This window comes from Passer domesticus, chromosome 4, assembly GCF_036417665.1.
Source record: "Passer domesticus isolate bPasDom1 chromosome 4, bPasDom1.hap1, whole genome shotgun sequence".
Lineage (NCBI taxonomy): Eukaryota > Metazoa > Chordata > Aves > Passeriformes > Passeridae > Passer > Passer domesticus.
The window spans coordinates 57,301,751-57,318,555 of NC_087477.1; the positions used below are offsets into that span (position 1 = coordinate 57,301,751).

Here is a 16,805-nt window from a genome sequence, read left to right on the forward strand (position 1 = left end):
AGGTGTCCTGGTGATAACCTCGAGGCTAAATCCTTAATTGTCCCTCTTGGTGATCTAGGAGTGTCACATTTTTGACTTACTGCTCTTGACCAGAGTCTTGCCCAATGCTCCTGTGGGAGTGAGAGCAGAGGTGCTTTGTCCTGGGCAAGGTGACAGGGTTTAATCCCTGTTAGCACTCTAGGATGCGCCATATTATTGTGTTTTTCCTGTCTAGTGCTTACATGGCATGGCTCCCTCTCCTACCATCTACAACTGTACAGGGGTCCTTCTACCTCCCTCATCAGCAGCAGATGCTGTTATTGAAGAGGTCTCTGGGAGCAGAGCTGCTGTTCCTCCCACACCATGAGTCAGACAGGTCTCAGCAGTAGGGACAGCAGTGTGTGTGTGGCTGAGGGACCTCATCAGGAGCCTGGGAACAGCATGATAGAAGGCTGCTGGAATCAGATATATAGTATTGGAGAGAGGAGAAGACAGAGAGGCAGGTTTGCCATGAGCTCCATCACCACTGCTCAGCAGACGTGTACGAAAATTGTTCTTTTCTACTGACTCAGTACTCTCATGAGCCTCCTGCTCTCTCCCTGGTGAGGGGTAAGATAACTTGAGCAGTATCGTGACAAAATTCAGTGCTGGCACAGCAGAGCTCCCTGGCTGATATGGTCTCAGGATTAATATGTTGGCAGGTTGGCAACATCTTTTATGAGCCTCATCCACACAGTTGGCAAAACCCAGGCAGCACCGGCGGCATCTCTGACCCGTGTGAAGTTGTAAGGCTGTGGTGGGGCTCAGAGGCCTCTTTCCCATTGCTCCTGAGCCATAAAGGTGAGGTGCCCGTGGGCAGGGAGCAGCCAGCAGGCGGACATGTGCCCACATACAGGCACCACTGCATTCTGCTTGCACGTTTGAGCCCTTGTGTCAGGGACCCTCTTGGAAAAGGAGGCTCCCACAGGCTCCCAGAGCTGACTGCCACAGGGCAGGACAGGGGAACAAAATGCATCTTTCATGCCTGGGTATTCCTTATCCACACTCTGAGCAGCAACCCAGCAGACACAGCTCTCGTGCCCCTATCCTCTTCCAGCATTTATTTGGAATCTCAGGAGAGAGGAGGTAAAAGTGGATTTCAACAGGGTCAAAAAAACCCAATATCTTGCTTTTTAGTCCACAGCAAAAATGGAATTTTCAGGAAAAAAATCTGAATATCAAAACATTCAAGCCAAAAAATAAAGTTTTTAATTTTTGGCAGCTCAGGACAGGTTTGGGCTGCTCAGTTTTTGACAGTAAAGCAACATATATTCGCACCATTTTTTTCATCTTCTTTTACAGTATGCTGACATTTTCAAATGCATTTTCTCTTGAAATGCAGTTTCTCCTGAACATTTTCAACAACGCTTTTTCACGGTATTTAATTCTCAGGATTTCTCACTGCCAGGAGAACAGCCGAGGATCCAGGGAGGAGCCGTGGAAATGCATTAGCAATGCCAGCTCTCAAGAGCAGCTTGAAGTGGCACTGGACCCCTTCAATTCTGGCTCTTGGCAGCAGCTGGTGCTGTCCAAGATTGAAGTGGGGCAGAGATGCAACAGAGCTCCCAGCCCTTCTCTAGGGGGAAGCTGAAAAGGGTAGGCACAGGAGAAAAGGGCCAAGTCAAATGCACCTTTGATCAAGTGGTGCAGTCTTAGCAAGACAGGAGAAAAAACAGACTGGGTTATGGCCCAGAATTGTTTCACTACTTGGGCCAAGTCTTGCAGTCAAGAGAGAGCATCTCCTGACCAGCCCACAGCTGTGCCCTGTACTTGCAACCAAAGGCAGTGTCAAAGCCTCCATGTTGCTACATTACAGTGTAGTAGGAAATGCTGTGGAGGGTCCTCTATACATTCCTGCTTTTGCATTCGTAAAAACCAAGTGCAAGCAGCTCTGACCCAGCCCAGGAGGGGCTGGCAGTGGCACCCCTCCTTATCTTCAGAGAGAGCAATCTCCCTGAGCCAGCCAACAGGGAGACACAGCTCAAAGAGGCATGGGAAGGTCTTGTGAGAGAGTGGGAAAACACATTTAATTAAATTCACCTGCATATTTTTACTGAATAGAAGTATTATGCTATTTTTTTTTTCCTACAGGCATCTTTTCTCCTTCAGGCCACTAACTTGTAGCCAAAGGAGTTCCTGCTTCATACACAGGGCATCAGTGTTGCACACACGTAACCAGGACTGCTGCAGGCAGACACCAGGAACTACACTAAAAACAACTAAAATATGCTGATGAAATCCCACTTCCCTGCTCATCCAGCCCATCAGACTATAAATGATAGGGTTTCTGAGCTCCTCTGAGCAAACAGTGTGAAAATATAAGTCTTGGTTTGGTGCATGCCCAGAGTGTTGAACTAAGAACACTTGTCTCATATGTAAGCAGCTGCAAAACCTGATATTTACACAAGGATTCACAGAGATGAGAAAAGCCTGTATATTTTTTTTCTAGATGGCAGGCTCTGATTCAAATGGGAATTAATTTGGGAAAACCCTCTGGTTTGTATCATACATCATGCCAGGTTAAATGACTAGAATAGACTCTATTTTTTATAAAATTGAAGATTAGCTTTTGGGTATTGACATCATTCCCATATCAATATAATAGCATTTTTGCCTACCAAAGCACCCATCATTTTGAATGTCAAATAGATTGTGAAAAAAGTAGAACTCTACCTTTAAAAGCACTCAATCAACAAGATCACAAATGCACTTGGTATAAATATAATTACACCTATATATGCTTTTTTGCAGAGCTGTCTCTGGGAGCTTGGCTTACCTTAGACAAGGCGGCTGCAATTTCAAAGCCTAGAGCTGCCTTTAAATGGCTTTTCTTAGACTTGGGTATCAGCTGGCACATGCTTCTGCTGGCAACACAAGGGCTGTTGTCTCAACCACCCAGAGGAAATATGCAACAGACAGCTTTTATGAGCTGGAAATTAGTAGAGCTGGAAAACACCACCCAGGTTTAGCGACCCAAGTCCTACCCCAAGGGCTCAAGGACCTGATGTGAGTTTCCTCTCCCTTTTTTCAGATTTATCAGGTGGTCTAATAAATTACACCCCCCTTCTTACAAAGCTTGCATCACTTTTATGGAGAAATGCTGAAGCAGGCAGTGCTCCTGCTGGCAGAGGCCAGCAGAGCTGATGGCAGGATGGATACAGCAAAGTCAGATACACCAGATTGCTGCAGGGAATAGCTTGCAAACTCGAGCTGACCTCCAGCCCCCATGCTTTCTGGGGCTTACATTTTGGGGGTCTTGCTACTTACATTAGGCTGGTCCCAACTATTTTTTTGAGTCTCATATGGGCACATGAACCTGGCCCTCAGCTCAGCAGTTCATTAACTCCCCATCTAGCACCAGCACAGCAATAAAGCAACAAAAAATGAATGCAGAGAAAAAGACATCACCTCAAGTGATATTAGGAAATCTAAAGTATCACTTCTTGCCTCATTTTAAATCATATTTTATTTTAAATTCCTCCATCTCTTTCCACAAGAGGTAAGTTTTTTGAGGCAAAAGGCAGAGTGCCCTTCAACGCTATCAGGGATAGCAAGGCATTTGCCAGTCTCATCCTGTAAAAAACTACAGTTATCAATCACAATAGGTTCAAAGTTCTTCCAAACAAAACAGCTGGAGCTGAGCTCTGTGTTCCTTCTATTGCTTTAAGAGCACCAGCTGCTCTGCCTCTGCAGTGGCAGTACATCTGTGTTGCTGTGCAAGCAAAAAAAGAGAAAGGATGAGGAAAAGAACAATTTCACATATTTTTGTCTGTTGCTTCCATCTTGTGGCCAACTTGGAAAAGAAAAAATTGAGGTTTTATTTCAGTAAAGTTATTATTAGCAAATGAAAGGAAACACTGGAATTTTTAGAGGCGGTTCTAATCCTTACCACCAGTTGTTTGGATGAGAATGAATTGGGGTTGGAAGCTAGGTTTTCCCTTTGAAAAGCATTGAACACCAGTGCCATCAGAGGAAGGGGCTGGTGCCTCCTCTGCCGCACACTCTGTTTCAGTCTCATATTAGCTGCTGTGCCAGGGGGTGCAGGAGAGGGATGGGGTCAGGAGGACAAGCCCATGAGCTGAGCCCCACCCTCACCTCGCCGTAGGCAGCAGTGCTGGGACTCCGGCAGAGTATGGACTCTGCTTCAGCTGCTGGCTGCATGAGCTAGCTCAGATCCATGAGGTGACTTTCTCTCTTTGTTTTTGAGCCTACAAAGTCTTTTCTTTGTTTCCCTTTCATTTTTCCTGGGGATTATGCCAGCACACAGCTCCCATACACACAGCCTCTAACAACAGGGATAAGTGGATGGGACACAGCGATCTTGCTCAGACAGTTGCAAAGGCACCACACCTCAGGTTTCCAGAGCCATGGGGGGCATCTCAAGGGGGCTGGGTAACTTCTTCTTGGCTTCTGAACCTGATGCTTTTTCCACTCATAGCAACACAGCATAGCCAAATTTTTTTTTTACCTGCATAACATAAAGTAATTCTCTTCCTATCCTCCTGGCCAGAAGCCTGCCCTTCTTGGCTCCTGGCTCGGTGCTGCTCTCTCACAGCTCCTGTTTCCTGGGCAGACTGCCTCTGCCTTGTGCCATTGCATGCCCTCAGCACATTTCCAGCCAAATACTTGCTGAGGCCTTGAGACATGGAGCAAGATGATGTATGGAACTCATGTCAGACCCCCAGCATGGTGGAGCAAGGAGCTAGAATTTTGCCCAGAATGGGTCTACTTCAGCAAGGTGAGAAACTCACTATCCATGCTCCCCAGCATGGACAGATGCTCACAGGCACACACAGCCATGCCCTGTGCTTGGGAGGATGCTCTGCAGCCAGGATCTTGCATACAGAGATGTTTCAGTGCCCCCACCCTTTACCCCCACAGCAGAAATTACGAGTCCATTGGTCCTTATGCCTCACACAGCTGCTGAGCTGCCAGAGGAGCAGGTGCACAGCCCAGCAGGATGCAAGGGCACAAGCACTTCCAGGGCTCCTTCCTGTCCCCCTGTGATGACAGGAAGTGGTGTGTGTCTGTGCGGGATTACAGGATAAAGACTCCTTTCAGCGAGGACACACAAAGGAGAGACAACCTCCTGTAACTCTTAGCTAAGGCGAGGGCCCAGGATGCTGCACCCCACTGGAGTGATGAGGGGGAGATGTTAGATGGAGAGTTCATCTCCCAGCAAGTTCCCAGCAAGAACAGTGACCAGCCCAAGGACAGAAGGTTTCTAACCTACCCATTCACAGGGCATTTCCACAGCCAGCCTTGCCTGGCTCCCACTGGAAAACCAAGACAGCTGCCAAGTGCAGCTGCCAAGTTTAACTCTGATTCCAGGTTGAAATCTTGCAAATCTTCTCGAATCACACTCAGTTACACGTGCTGTGTAAAATTGATTACTGTGGGAGCACAGAACCATACTAAAAATTTGGTGTGATTCACAGTGCTGGGGAGTTCAGCACAAGTTCAAAAACCCTGTAGCCAGGGGCCTCTCCTGAGTGTGTGCAGAGCAGCAGGCATCAACCCCCCAGCACACATGGTGCCAAGGCCAAGGGTTTCATCTCGTGCAGGGAGCCCAGTGCCCACCCACCCACCCAGTACTGGAGCACCACACCTGCTGTGTTTTGGGAGATAATATGACTCCTCACAGATGTCACTTTGTGTCCTGGTCATTTGCTGCCAGCACTCCCTCACCATGCCCAGTGGAAGGACTCAGAGACATGGTTGTCATTACTGAACTTCGCAGAAAGCTCAAAGACCTCTTGAGGGAAAAAATCCCTGAGCAAGACTGATTTTTTATAACCACCTTTCAATAAGTGAGTATAGACCCCTCACATATCCTTAAATTATATATCATTTATTGAAATATAGAGATCTTAATTTACAAGATTTTTTTCAAAGACAAAATATCAACAGGGGCATTTTTGAAATACATTTTGTGCCTACCATCACTCAGGCCAGTTTGCCCTTCTTCAAACATTTCACAACAGCCATCATTTTGGAAACACTTCCTTTTTTATTATTCTAAAATATAACTTTTGGACATTCAAAGTGCAACAGTTAACGTGCCTGTGGAATACATCACAGTAAAAAAAAATATAAACAAAGGCAGTGATATAGCTGTCATAAATGTTTTTGCAGTATTCTAGAAGTCTATATAAAAATACTTATATACATATTGATGTATAACATCATCATATCTCACGTCCTTCATCATGGAATAGGACCATTTTGTACAAGTTGCAGACCACGCTGTAAGGAATTGGTTGGCCATTCCAAATCAAAAGCTGCATTTCGTAGGAAAACACTGATTGTCGTTATACAATTACTGTAGAAAAAGGTTTGGGAATATCTCTTCCAGTGGCTTCTCAAAAAGTAAGCCATAAAAAAAAAGTCTGTAATACTGATAATATTGTGAAACTAAACAATTCATCCTTTCACACTTCTCCCTCTCTAATAAAACCTCTCTCTTCCTCTCCTTTTCATTCCAGTTTCCAGGCCAGCTTGTCTGATTCCAAGCCTGCAGTGAGCTGGGTTTGGCTAGACCCCTGCCATGGATGCAGTTGATCTGTACAATACTCATGACAAGATGGAGAATTAACATTACCATGTACCAGAAAGTGAGCCAGCTCTGGTTCACCAGTTGAGTCTAGCCTGAGATGCACTGTGAGATACAGTGCATGGTGAAGGGAAGGCAAAGCTGCATGAAAATGTTCTTAGATTCCAGTAACTGATATAATAAAACACTCTGGGGCTGATTTACAAACCCTGAAGAACACCAGGCCATGTGCAAAAATGCAGGTGAAATTGCTTGCCTAATTTGAATGTGTAATTGTAAAGACTACACATGCAAATTAAGGCACATGTCATATCAAGTGGCCATTCAGATATCTGGGCTATCCATAGACAATTTGCATTTCCTCAATTCATAGTTCGTAACTGGAGGGAGATTTCACACCGTCTCATCTGTCCTGGCTATATCACGAGTCTGTGTTTCACAGCTGTCCTGTACAGAGCTCAGTGACGTGTTTGACAAAAGCATGGTCCCAGGAAGACACTCGTTCTTGATCTGTCAAATGCAAGAAGTAGAGAAGTATAGAATGCACCATCATCCACCATTCCTTCTGATTGTCAGCTTCCATCGGGGTTGAAAATGTGGGGGCTCACTTCAGGTCTGTTTTCACATTTGCTGTGATCTTGTGTGTGGCCTCAGCCAGGCGACAGCTTGAAACCCAGACCCAGAATCATTTGCCTGTGCCACATCCCACACTGTAACACTGCCAATATTGCATTTGCTTTTATATGATCTGTATCTGTCCACAAGTGAAGTCAAGGGGACCTAGGAAGATTTTTGTAGGGTCTTTTGAAGGTAAGCTGTAGTTTAACAAGGCAGCATGTTCTGTCAGTCACTCTTTCACACTCCCTAGGAAAATACTGCAACACAGGAATGAGTTTGCACAGCATTTGCATTGGTTGTATCATAACAGAGGCTGGGCATATCCTACGAGGTGCTCATTGCACTGAATTAAGGCTAAGTTTGAAAGCTGAGTACCAGAAAGGATGGAGCCCTTGGCTGTGATGTAATTTTTTTCACATGTAAGTCTTCCAAAGCATCATATCTCAATTACACATTGTACAGTGATAGCAGTAATCAAAATACTTTGTTCATATAAGTGGTGTCAAAAAATCAACAATTGCAGACTGAGAGCAGACTCATTTTCATGCACCTTCTTCCAAAAAACACTCCTAGAAGCATTTGCCTTTTGTAGTTAGAGTCTGCAAAGATAGTAGAGATTTCTGCTCCTGTTTAAACTGGAAAACTGAGACAGGAATATTTTCTGTATGTTTATTTCTGCTTATTTGACCTTGCATTTCAGGCTAGGAGAAATGTCTTTGTTTCTTGAACAGTTTAAATATCAAATCAATTCTTTGCAGCTAACCTCAGGACAAGATTTCTTTTGAGTACCCATGAAGCACTAATAATGGGGTATTGCTGGTGGTTTATCATAATCTTCCATTCTCCAGCATCTTGGAAATCTGGTATAATTTTTTTTTAATTGAAATTTTTAGGACCTCACGTAATCAGAGGAAAACTAATTACTTGGAGTATATCTGATTAGAAAAGCTACTCAGCTCATGAAAGAAATAAATCTTAAATTTTTTCTCCATGTTAAAGTAGTTTTAGCTAACCAGACCAATTACCATTCTGTGTAGATCAAAAAAAAGAAAAAAATTTATACAAATTTTTGGGCTGGAAATTTCTCCCCTGCACTTAAAAAAGTGTTTTGATGCTGTGCTTTTACTGAAGGACAATGGATTGTAAAATATACATTTAGTGTTACTGAAAACAGTAGTAGTATTATCTTGAAAACAGCTACCTTCTATAGTTAATAAAGACTTACTAGGCTTCTAACACCTATTATAGACTGAATTTTAATTATCATTATTATTATCATTATTATTCCCCTTTACTTGCATTAATGGTAGAAAGTAACATGTTTTATAGTACCGGTCAGTCCCTTGTGGTTTTAGACCTTTTTGGTCCCCAAGTGGTTTTTGCATGTTCTTCGATTCACATGATAGTTCAACAGCAGCTGACATTGAGATTGAGGGAGCAAGTACACAGAATTCATGAATGACCTCTTCTAAAATCCGTGGCATATGTTCAATGTGCACCTCAAAAGATCCTTGAGTAGACAGTTATTTACATAATTACAATGGAGAAGTATTGCTGCAGTGGAAAATTGATCCATCAAAGTCATATGAATGCCCTTGAAACACAAAACTGGTCTGTTTGTGGCTTTCCCTCCATCCTCCTACCAGTTGGAATGGCAAACAACACTGAGATGCTACTGAAGTACTGCAAGAAGCAACACTAAAAAAATCCATCTTCAACATGTCTCTTTCATTTATACTCGGGCTGAGTCCTCTGCCCATTTCTGGGAGTTCCTTTCTACAAATCCACCTCCTCTTCACATCCTTGACGTTGCAATAAAGTGGTTTTCTCTGTGGAGCAGAAGTCTGTAGACAGCTCGGGAAGCCTCCCTGTGTGCAGAGCTGGCAGGTGTCCCGGGGGTTACAGGAAGCTGTCCTCCACCAGGTCTGAGGAGTCGATCCCAATGTCGTCCATCATGTCAATGTCCTCAATGGTCTCGTCCTCTCTCTTGATGAAGGTAGAGCTACTGGAACCAGTCTCAATGGCACTTTCTTCAGATGTCTGTGAACTGGAAGAGACAGATGTCTCAGAGACAAGGTACGTGGCGACTGTGGCTGGGTAAACACTACAGCCTCTAGCAGAACTGAACGCTACCTCCCCAGATGCTTTCTGACCCACCATGCAATCTTAGGGGACTATGACTACCAGTTTCTTAGGACATCTATCTTGTATATCAAAAGTAGCAATCCACCCTGGAATTCAAAGGAGCACCCTGTTCTTATGCTCCTCCAAGCACTCTCAGCCAAGTACTTGTTGCAGAAATAGTTTTATGACACTACTGTGACAATAAGTCACTTAGGTAAATCTGGGAGGTCAGGTGAAAATAAGATAGCAATAACACAGTAAGATAAGAATAACAGAGAGAGATAATATGTCTTAATTTTGATAGTTCTTTTAGGAACTTATTTCTTCCCTCACTTGAATAAAGCACAAAAATATACCCCCCCAAAAAAAAAAAGGCATTTCTAGGTTGCTGAATCTATACACTATGAATTAAGGGCTGAATTAAACTTGCACCATTCACAACTAGGGTCAGGCAGTGCTGTGTTGTAGTGGCATTGGTCATGCAAATTGACAAGAAAGAAGTAAAAAGTTCTGGACACCCTGCTTTCATAGAAAACTAGAAGCTATATAGACATAGAACGTAGAAGATATTATCAACAACTTCTCCCGGATTTTAGAATTTGTCTCATACAAACAAACCAATCCTTTGAGATCTTGTATGGAGGAGGAAAGATATGTTGCAAAATGTGCCCACAGATCCACAAGACAACTACTCTGACAAGATATTAAAGGAGTCCCAAAAACACACAGAAGCACTCTACCAGCAGTTGCCTTACCCTGGCAACCACAAAACAGGCAAAAAACTTTTTCCCATTGAAAACACTGTGGGGAGTCATGCTACCATATTTATATGTGACTCTCCCAATAAGTAGTTTCAACAGAGCTAAGGAAACCATTTGCAGAGTATGATGCTGGAAAGTGTAATGGACATTGTCAAACATGACCCCAAATGGTGACCATGGGCTAAGGGACCTGTAAACTGCACCTACCTGTGTCTGTTTCTTTTGCCAAGCTCATCTTCAGAAACAGGGTCAATGTCAGGCAGGGGAATGATGTATCCACTGTCAGCACTCAGCCTCTGCTCATCAAATCCACTCTCCCTGTCCTTTAGCTTGTCTTCATTCTTGTAAGTTACACCAATGTAAGCATTGTCACAGTCCCCCCTCATGCGTGTGACAGCTGGGTGATCACTTTTCAGGAAGTCCAGATGAATCTTCTCATAGCTCTGAAAAAAATCATTTTAATGCCCTCATTAGATGGTGCTCATTAAGGCTGCTTTTCTTCAGATGGGCAGCTGTGATTCATTAGCCTAGCAAATATTCTGCCCTATGAGCCAGCAATACTGGATAGAGAAGTCCAGAATCTTCAATCGCTTTGAAGGGAGAAGTGACATGTAAGTTTTAGATGATGCAGGAGCAAAGCTTTGTTGCAGCACAAAGCAGACAAGTCAAGAGCTATCAGAAGTGTGAGGGGAAAACTTGCTGGTGTCAAGAGCCAAAGAAGGAGACAGGGAGATTATACACATGGGCCAAGAAGTCCCTTTTATATAATTATTTCACAGCCTACAAAATCCCATGAAAATATATAGAATTAGTTCTCCAGTAGAAAAATTGAGTTGTTAGGATTTAATTAGACATAAAGGGTTCTGCTTCCCAGTTAATACTGCAGAACTGCTTCTCTCAGCAAGTTTGACTGAAGAAACCAAACATGCAATGTCCCAGTGCTAATCACATAATTCACACAGATTAGAATGTGCCAGTTCAGTGCTCATGGCTCTAATGGCTGGAACAATGCTTATAATTCCCTCTGAAGCAGTATACAGAAAACACAGAGAAAATTACAAAGAGCAAACCTTTTTGTACTCCCCAGGCAACAAGCTCTCCACAATTTCACTCAAATGGTAAAAAGAAGGTCTTTTCTCTGGTTCACTGTTCCAGCACTTCACCATAATCTCATACCTGCAGATAAGAAGGGAATCAGTTTAACCACCTGGTAAAGGAACATAACTGATCAAACAGAATTTAAAGCCAAAATTCTCTGGAATCTGGGCAGGTGTGGAGAAGCCAAATGCACATACACTTCATTGGTGGCATGATCAGGTTTGGCCATTCGGTATCCACTCTTGATCTTATTGTAGAAAGTAGAATCAACCATCATGCCAGGGTATGGTGTGCCACCTGCAGATAAAAGAGAAGCAAAAGTACTACTCTGTACTTAACTATCCATGCAGAGTTCCCAAATACTGTCTTCTTGTTGATGTCATGAAGTGTTAACACTATAATTTAACATGACATCAGAATTATTCTTTCCTAGCCAGTGTTTCACATCAGAACTATTGTCTTGATGACATTAAGCCCTAATGTGAAACACTGGTTAGGAAAGTTTGAAGTAGGTACTAGTTAGAAAAAAATACCTTTACAGTGTTTATAGAATGTACTGGGGACAGAGATTAGATGAAACCTGGATCAGGTCATCAGCCTGCATTTGGCATGGGTTGTCAAAAAGTTTGTACGTGGCCCAAGCTAACACACTTAACTGATATTTGGGGCTGCAGCACAGAGACATCATTGCACTCATGCTCAGTTGTTGCTGATGTGTAAAAGAGTAATTCAGGCTGAAGTCAACATGGTAGCAAGATGTTATAATTGACCTTTTTAGCAAATGCTGTTGAGGATATGTTTTGCTTTCCAAAAAGGAACAATTTTCTCAGATGGAGGAGGCATACTATAATATTACTTCAGAAACCTCTGCCCTTTCAAAAGCAGAATTTTCACCTAAAATTGAGCTTCAGAACCTTCTTTACAGGTAGAGCAGTGAAGTGTAGTACTTCAGTTCCTGAGATGCCCAATGCCTCCTAGGGATATCGGGGAATGGCTCTTTACAGGAGCCTATGATGCCCAGAGATTACAGGAATCAATACCATAAATAGTGGCACAACTGTTTTCTGAGAAGCAGTTATGTGACAACTTATTCTAGCAAATACCATTAGGCCTGGGGCTGCCGTGGGGCAGCAGTAGACACCACACAGGCATGAGTAATTCTGCTGGCAGTAAATGTGGGCAATGCAGGCTCACTGAAGCGGGCCATCCACCCGTCCAGGAGGCTAATTAATGAGGCTGAGGAGAGAGCCAGGCTGCTCCCAGCTGGGAGCTGTACATTGTCTGAAACTGCTATATATTGTCATAACCGCTTTACGCTGCCATAAACCAACTGCAGGAGCAGTGTTGACCTGGAAATGAGAAATCTGTGTCCCAGAAGATTGACATTTATTTTCATTCTGTAATGGGACTCAGACAGGCTCTTTTGAAACGTGTATGAAGAAACTGTTCCAAAGCAGCTGCGGAGCTGGGCTGAAGCCCCAGGCACCCCATTGCAAGGGAGAAACATGGCCCTTCTCATATTAGACAGAAAATCAATCCTGTTGTAGTACATCAATACTTTTCTACAAAAGATTTTCACATGGTTCTTTTAGTTTTACAGGAAAAATAATATATTGCAAAAACAAACAAACAAACAAACCAAAAAAAAACCAAAAACAAAACAAACAAAAAAATTTTAAAAAAGCAAAAGCCTTAAACAAACGAACAAAAAAATCCGTACCAAAACTAAAGAGGAATTTGGGAGAGTATGGACATTTCACTTCACACCTAACACTAGACTCTTAAGTTCCATACAGAAGAACAACTAACAGTAACAGTGGACTTTGTGCACATATTTTTATATGTAGAATTTGAAATACTTAATGTAGAACAGTTTGAATTGAAAAAACTTAACCACTACACATAGGAAAATATTCACAGTACATACCAAGGGAAAATATTTCCCACAGCAGAATGCCATAAGACCAGACATCACTTAATGTTGTGTACAGATTGTCAAAAATACTTTCAGGTGCCATCCATTTTACTGGGAGGAAAGTCTGTAATAAAAAGAAAGAAAGCCCAAACAGACAGATTAGTCATTAAATAAATTATTACTATTGCAATTCTTGTTTGATAGCCAGGAATAACATCTCTCTGTAAGAAAAGTTATGTTAACCTTGCTAGTGTTTATTTTTAATTCAATTTAATACAGAGGTACCAGGATTATAAGCAATGCTACTTGTTTCTCCCCACAAAAACTAGTTAAACCATAGCTATGTTCATTTCATTACTGGCAGATGACCAGGCAGTAAATGATTGAAGGTATGATGCAAAATCTGGCACTGCTGAACTAGGTCTGATATGTCATTGTTTGACAGTTCCTTAATAATTTATCCAGTCACAAAACCTGCCAGTTAAAAATGTCAGACTGCGAAGTACTGAATGTGTACTTTTTCACTTTAAAACAGAGTTAGAAAAGTTACAGAGATTAATGATCTGAAGATAAATTGTTCTGAGGCGCATTCATCCCAATGGTCAATTACTGTAACCAACACTGAATGGCAAGAACATGAAATAGCATTTAAAATTGACAATTTTTTTTTCAGTTAAAGCAGAGCTACAGAGATTAAGTACATACACTGCCCTTGGAGACATAGTTGGAATCATGCATGATGTCTCTAGCCAGCCCGAAGTCACAGATCTTCACAATTTTTCCTTGAGCCAGGAGGACATTACGAGCAGCCAAGTCACGGTGCACACACTGTATGGAGAAAAATGAAGTTGTTCAAGGACATGCTTTTTCCATGAGAGCCACTGCCCTTACAAAGGGTTGGCTTCCTAGGTACAGTCCTAACAAGACCTGTTACTGAACAAGGAAGCACCTGCTAGCAGGGGCACGGAGGCACCAGGTCTCAGGACCATGGATGCATTTTAGGGGGAGGAGGGAAAAGTCAGGTCACCCTTTCCCATTCTACCCCTCATGTACTAATGATATGCCTGTGCTTCTGACCACGCTGGTTTGTGACTGCATGGACTGTTCACCCAGACCCTGCTTTGATGCTCCACCATCTCCAGAACCCTGACTCCAGCAATATCAAAGGATGAAGCAGGGGAAGACAAGTGACTGCTGCTTTGTTTTTTTTCCATCATGGTGATCTCAATTTCCAGGTAAGTGAGAAAGCTGTCTATATCTCCAAAAATAATACTATATTGTGTCACATGCTCAAATCTAAATTTAAAACCATAGCTGCAGAAGACATTTTTACACCTTATTCCATTATTTTGCTTACTTTTTTATTTACTTACATTTTTAGAAGCCAAGAATTCCATTCCTCGTGCAACCTGGTAGGTGAAGCTCAGCAAATCCAGTAGGCTGAGGCCCTCTGAACTGTCATCTGAAAGAAGGTTTTTGACTTCGGATTCTATTGAAAAAATAAGAAAAGTACAGTTTTGCTGTGGAGTGTGAAAGTAGCATCCATCTTCCCCTATTTATCATGATTCCAAGCTGATAATTTTAGCAGAGTACCAGGACCAAACAGTCTTTTCATAGTAACTATTACCACTTTTAATGTCTGCATCAGTAACTGACACATACTGCATTTTTAAATACAGCCAGTGTTAAATAACAGGTTTGAGTTTTCTCTTACTTGTAACTTTTCCCCCTGGGAACAGTAGGAAAAAGTAAAGTGAGAAAGGAGTGTTACTGGACATTACTGGACTGTCACACAGGTGGTTTACTCACTGTGTGGTACAAAAATATTTATTTAGAGGCGATGCCTTCATTAGGGTTTTGTGCATGCATGTACATTCTTATCAGTTTACTTTTGCTGAACACTGTTGTTTCCCAGGAAGTATTCACTGGGACTAATCCAATACCAGCAAAAAAGGTCAGGAATTCATGGCAACAGTTCTTATTTATTTTATGAAAAATTCCGGAAAAAACACAGTCAAAATTCAGTGATTCATTTTCCCTGACTGTCCTAGAACATGAGTACATAAGTTTGTCATGTAAATCTGGGACTGGATATAGCTCTGTTTCTGAGGCCCGGAGGCAGAAGTGACAGTGTCTGCTTTTAAACAAAAGCATATTTGGTCTCTGAGAACAGGGACAGGGAATAGGATGCATTCATTATCTTCATTACATAATCCAGGAAAGTATTTGGGAGTGTTCTGCATTTGGTAAGTGTCAGTTAATGTGAAATGTAAGTGGAAACAGTACAATATAAACTACTATTATTATTGGTCATTGCTATAGCTCAAAATCCTTCAAACTACAGGACTGATAAAATCACTGCCTCCAAAGAGTGCCTACAGCCCCATGGCACTGCACAACTACCCAGTGCTTCAGCACAGAAACAAACACACAATGGGACCCCTTCTGCTCCAGCAACATGCTCTCCTACCCCCAGAGCAGAATGGAAGAACACAAGCACAAGTTTTTAGCTTACAGCTTATGCTCACACTCTTGCTGAACAGAGCTAAACAGTTTGTGTGCATTTAGAGGACAAAAATCAGATACATATTTAAACAAGAGTAATTTGTATTAATGATATATACAGAAGGGACAGTTCCACATTACCTGACATGGATTTCTTCTTGTATGAAGCAGGCCGATCATACACAGATCTCTGAATATCAGAGTATTTAGAGCCCTCCTTCCTTTCCAGCATTGGCACATACTGAGTGGTATCAGCTTGTTTCATGTCCATGTATTCTCCAGTGTTTTCAAATGACAGTATCACATAACTGGAATTGGAAGAAAATTATGAGTGTATCAGGTAGTGGCTTCCCTGTCAGAGCATGTGCAAATCTAACCATTCACTTAAGGTGTACCATTGTATTGATGTGAAATTCAACAGCTGGCTTCTTGTTAGGAAATATATATATAAAAAGATCATTACCATATATCAAATGTATAACATAACCATCACTTATTAATACATGTTACTGTGCATTACTGTACTCAAGCATTTCAAACTTAGGCTTTTGCCAACAGTCAGGTATGTAACCATGCCTTATTTCCCAAAATCCCACTGAACTCAAATATCACTACCTAGGGCTTTTAGCTCAGGGTTTTCCAAATGAAAGGTATAATTTATTCACCCAGACAGTTTGCATCAAATCCAGTCCTGCTGAATCCAGTCCATTCCCAGATGAATAGTACTGGCTTTACTCAGCTACCAAGACAGTTGATCTATTTCTCTGAGTGGTTTCTTGAATGAATCTCTGTTCACCTTTTAAATTCTGGCTCATTTTATGGCATTATATTATTGCTGAATATATAATGACAACCTTCCTCAACCATCATCTGGAAAAAGTTCTGGGATGAACATAAACAGTTAGGACACTGTTGAGACTGGCTAAGACATTGGCAGATAAAGGAGAGAACTTGAGCTTGGAGAACAAGCTCTGCCAGGTTGTTTGAGGGGAAGGAGTTTTAGACACTGGAAATTCCCCAAGCATTGAAACAAGGACACAGGCAGATGCACTTGGGGAGAAACCACAGGGGTCCTCAGACTGCAGGCATGTCTACATGCAGGAAACACAAATCTAGGACACATGTCAGGGAGATTGAATAAAAACTGTTGAATACTTCCCAGACCTATGAGACGTGACCAATAAAAGTCTAACGAGAAAAATGAGGGAGGAGT

The 16,805-nt window shown here is 42.3% G+C and overlaps 1 protein-coding gene across 1 annotated transcript in view; it reads right to left on the minus strand.

Annotated features, from left to right (window-relative positions):
- Positions 1 to 5,848: 5,848 nt before the first annotated feature.
- Positions 5,849 to 16,805, minus strand: part of PDGFRA (platelet derived growth factor receptor alpha) — a 34,512-nt gene continuing 23,555 nt past the window's right edge. The window contains exons 16-23 of the mRNA XM_064418146.1: positions 15,734 to 15,900; positions 14,461 to 14,576; positions 13,793 to 13,915; positions 13,100 to 13,211; positions 11,370 to 11,469; positions 11,145 to 11,250; positions 10,282 to 10,517; positions 5,849 to 9,236 (exon numbers count right to left, since the gene is read on the minus strand). Coding sequence (XP_064274216.1) covers positions 9,089 to 9,236; positions 10,282 to 10,517; positions 11,145 to 11,250; positions 11,370 to 11,469; positions 13,100 to 13,211; positions 13,793 to 13,915; positions 14,461 to 14,576; positions 15,734 to 15,900 — 1,108 coding nt within the window. The 3' untranslated portion in view covers positions 5,849 to 9,088. The remainder of the gene's footprint in view (positions 9,237 to 10,281; positions 10,518 to 11,144; positions 11,251 to 11,369; positions 11,470 to 13,099; positions 13,212 to 13,792; positions 13,916 to 14,460; positions 14,577 to 15,733; positions 15,901 to 16,805) is intronic.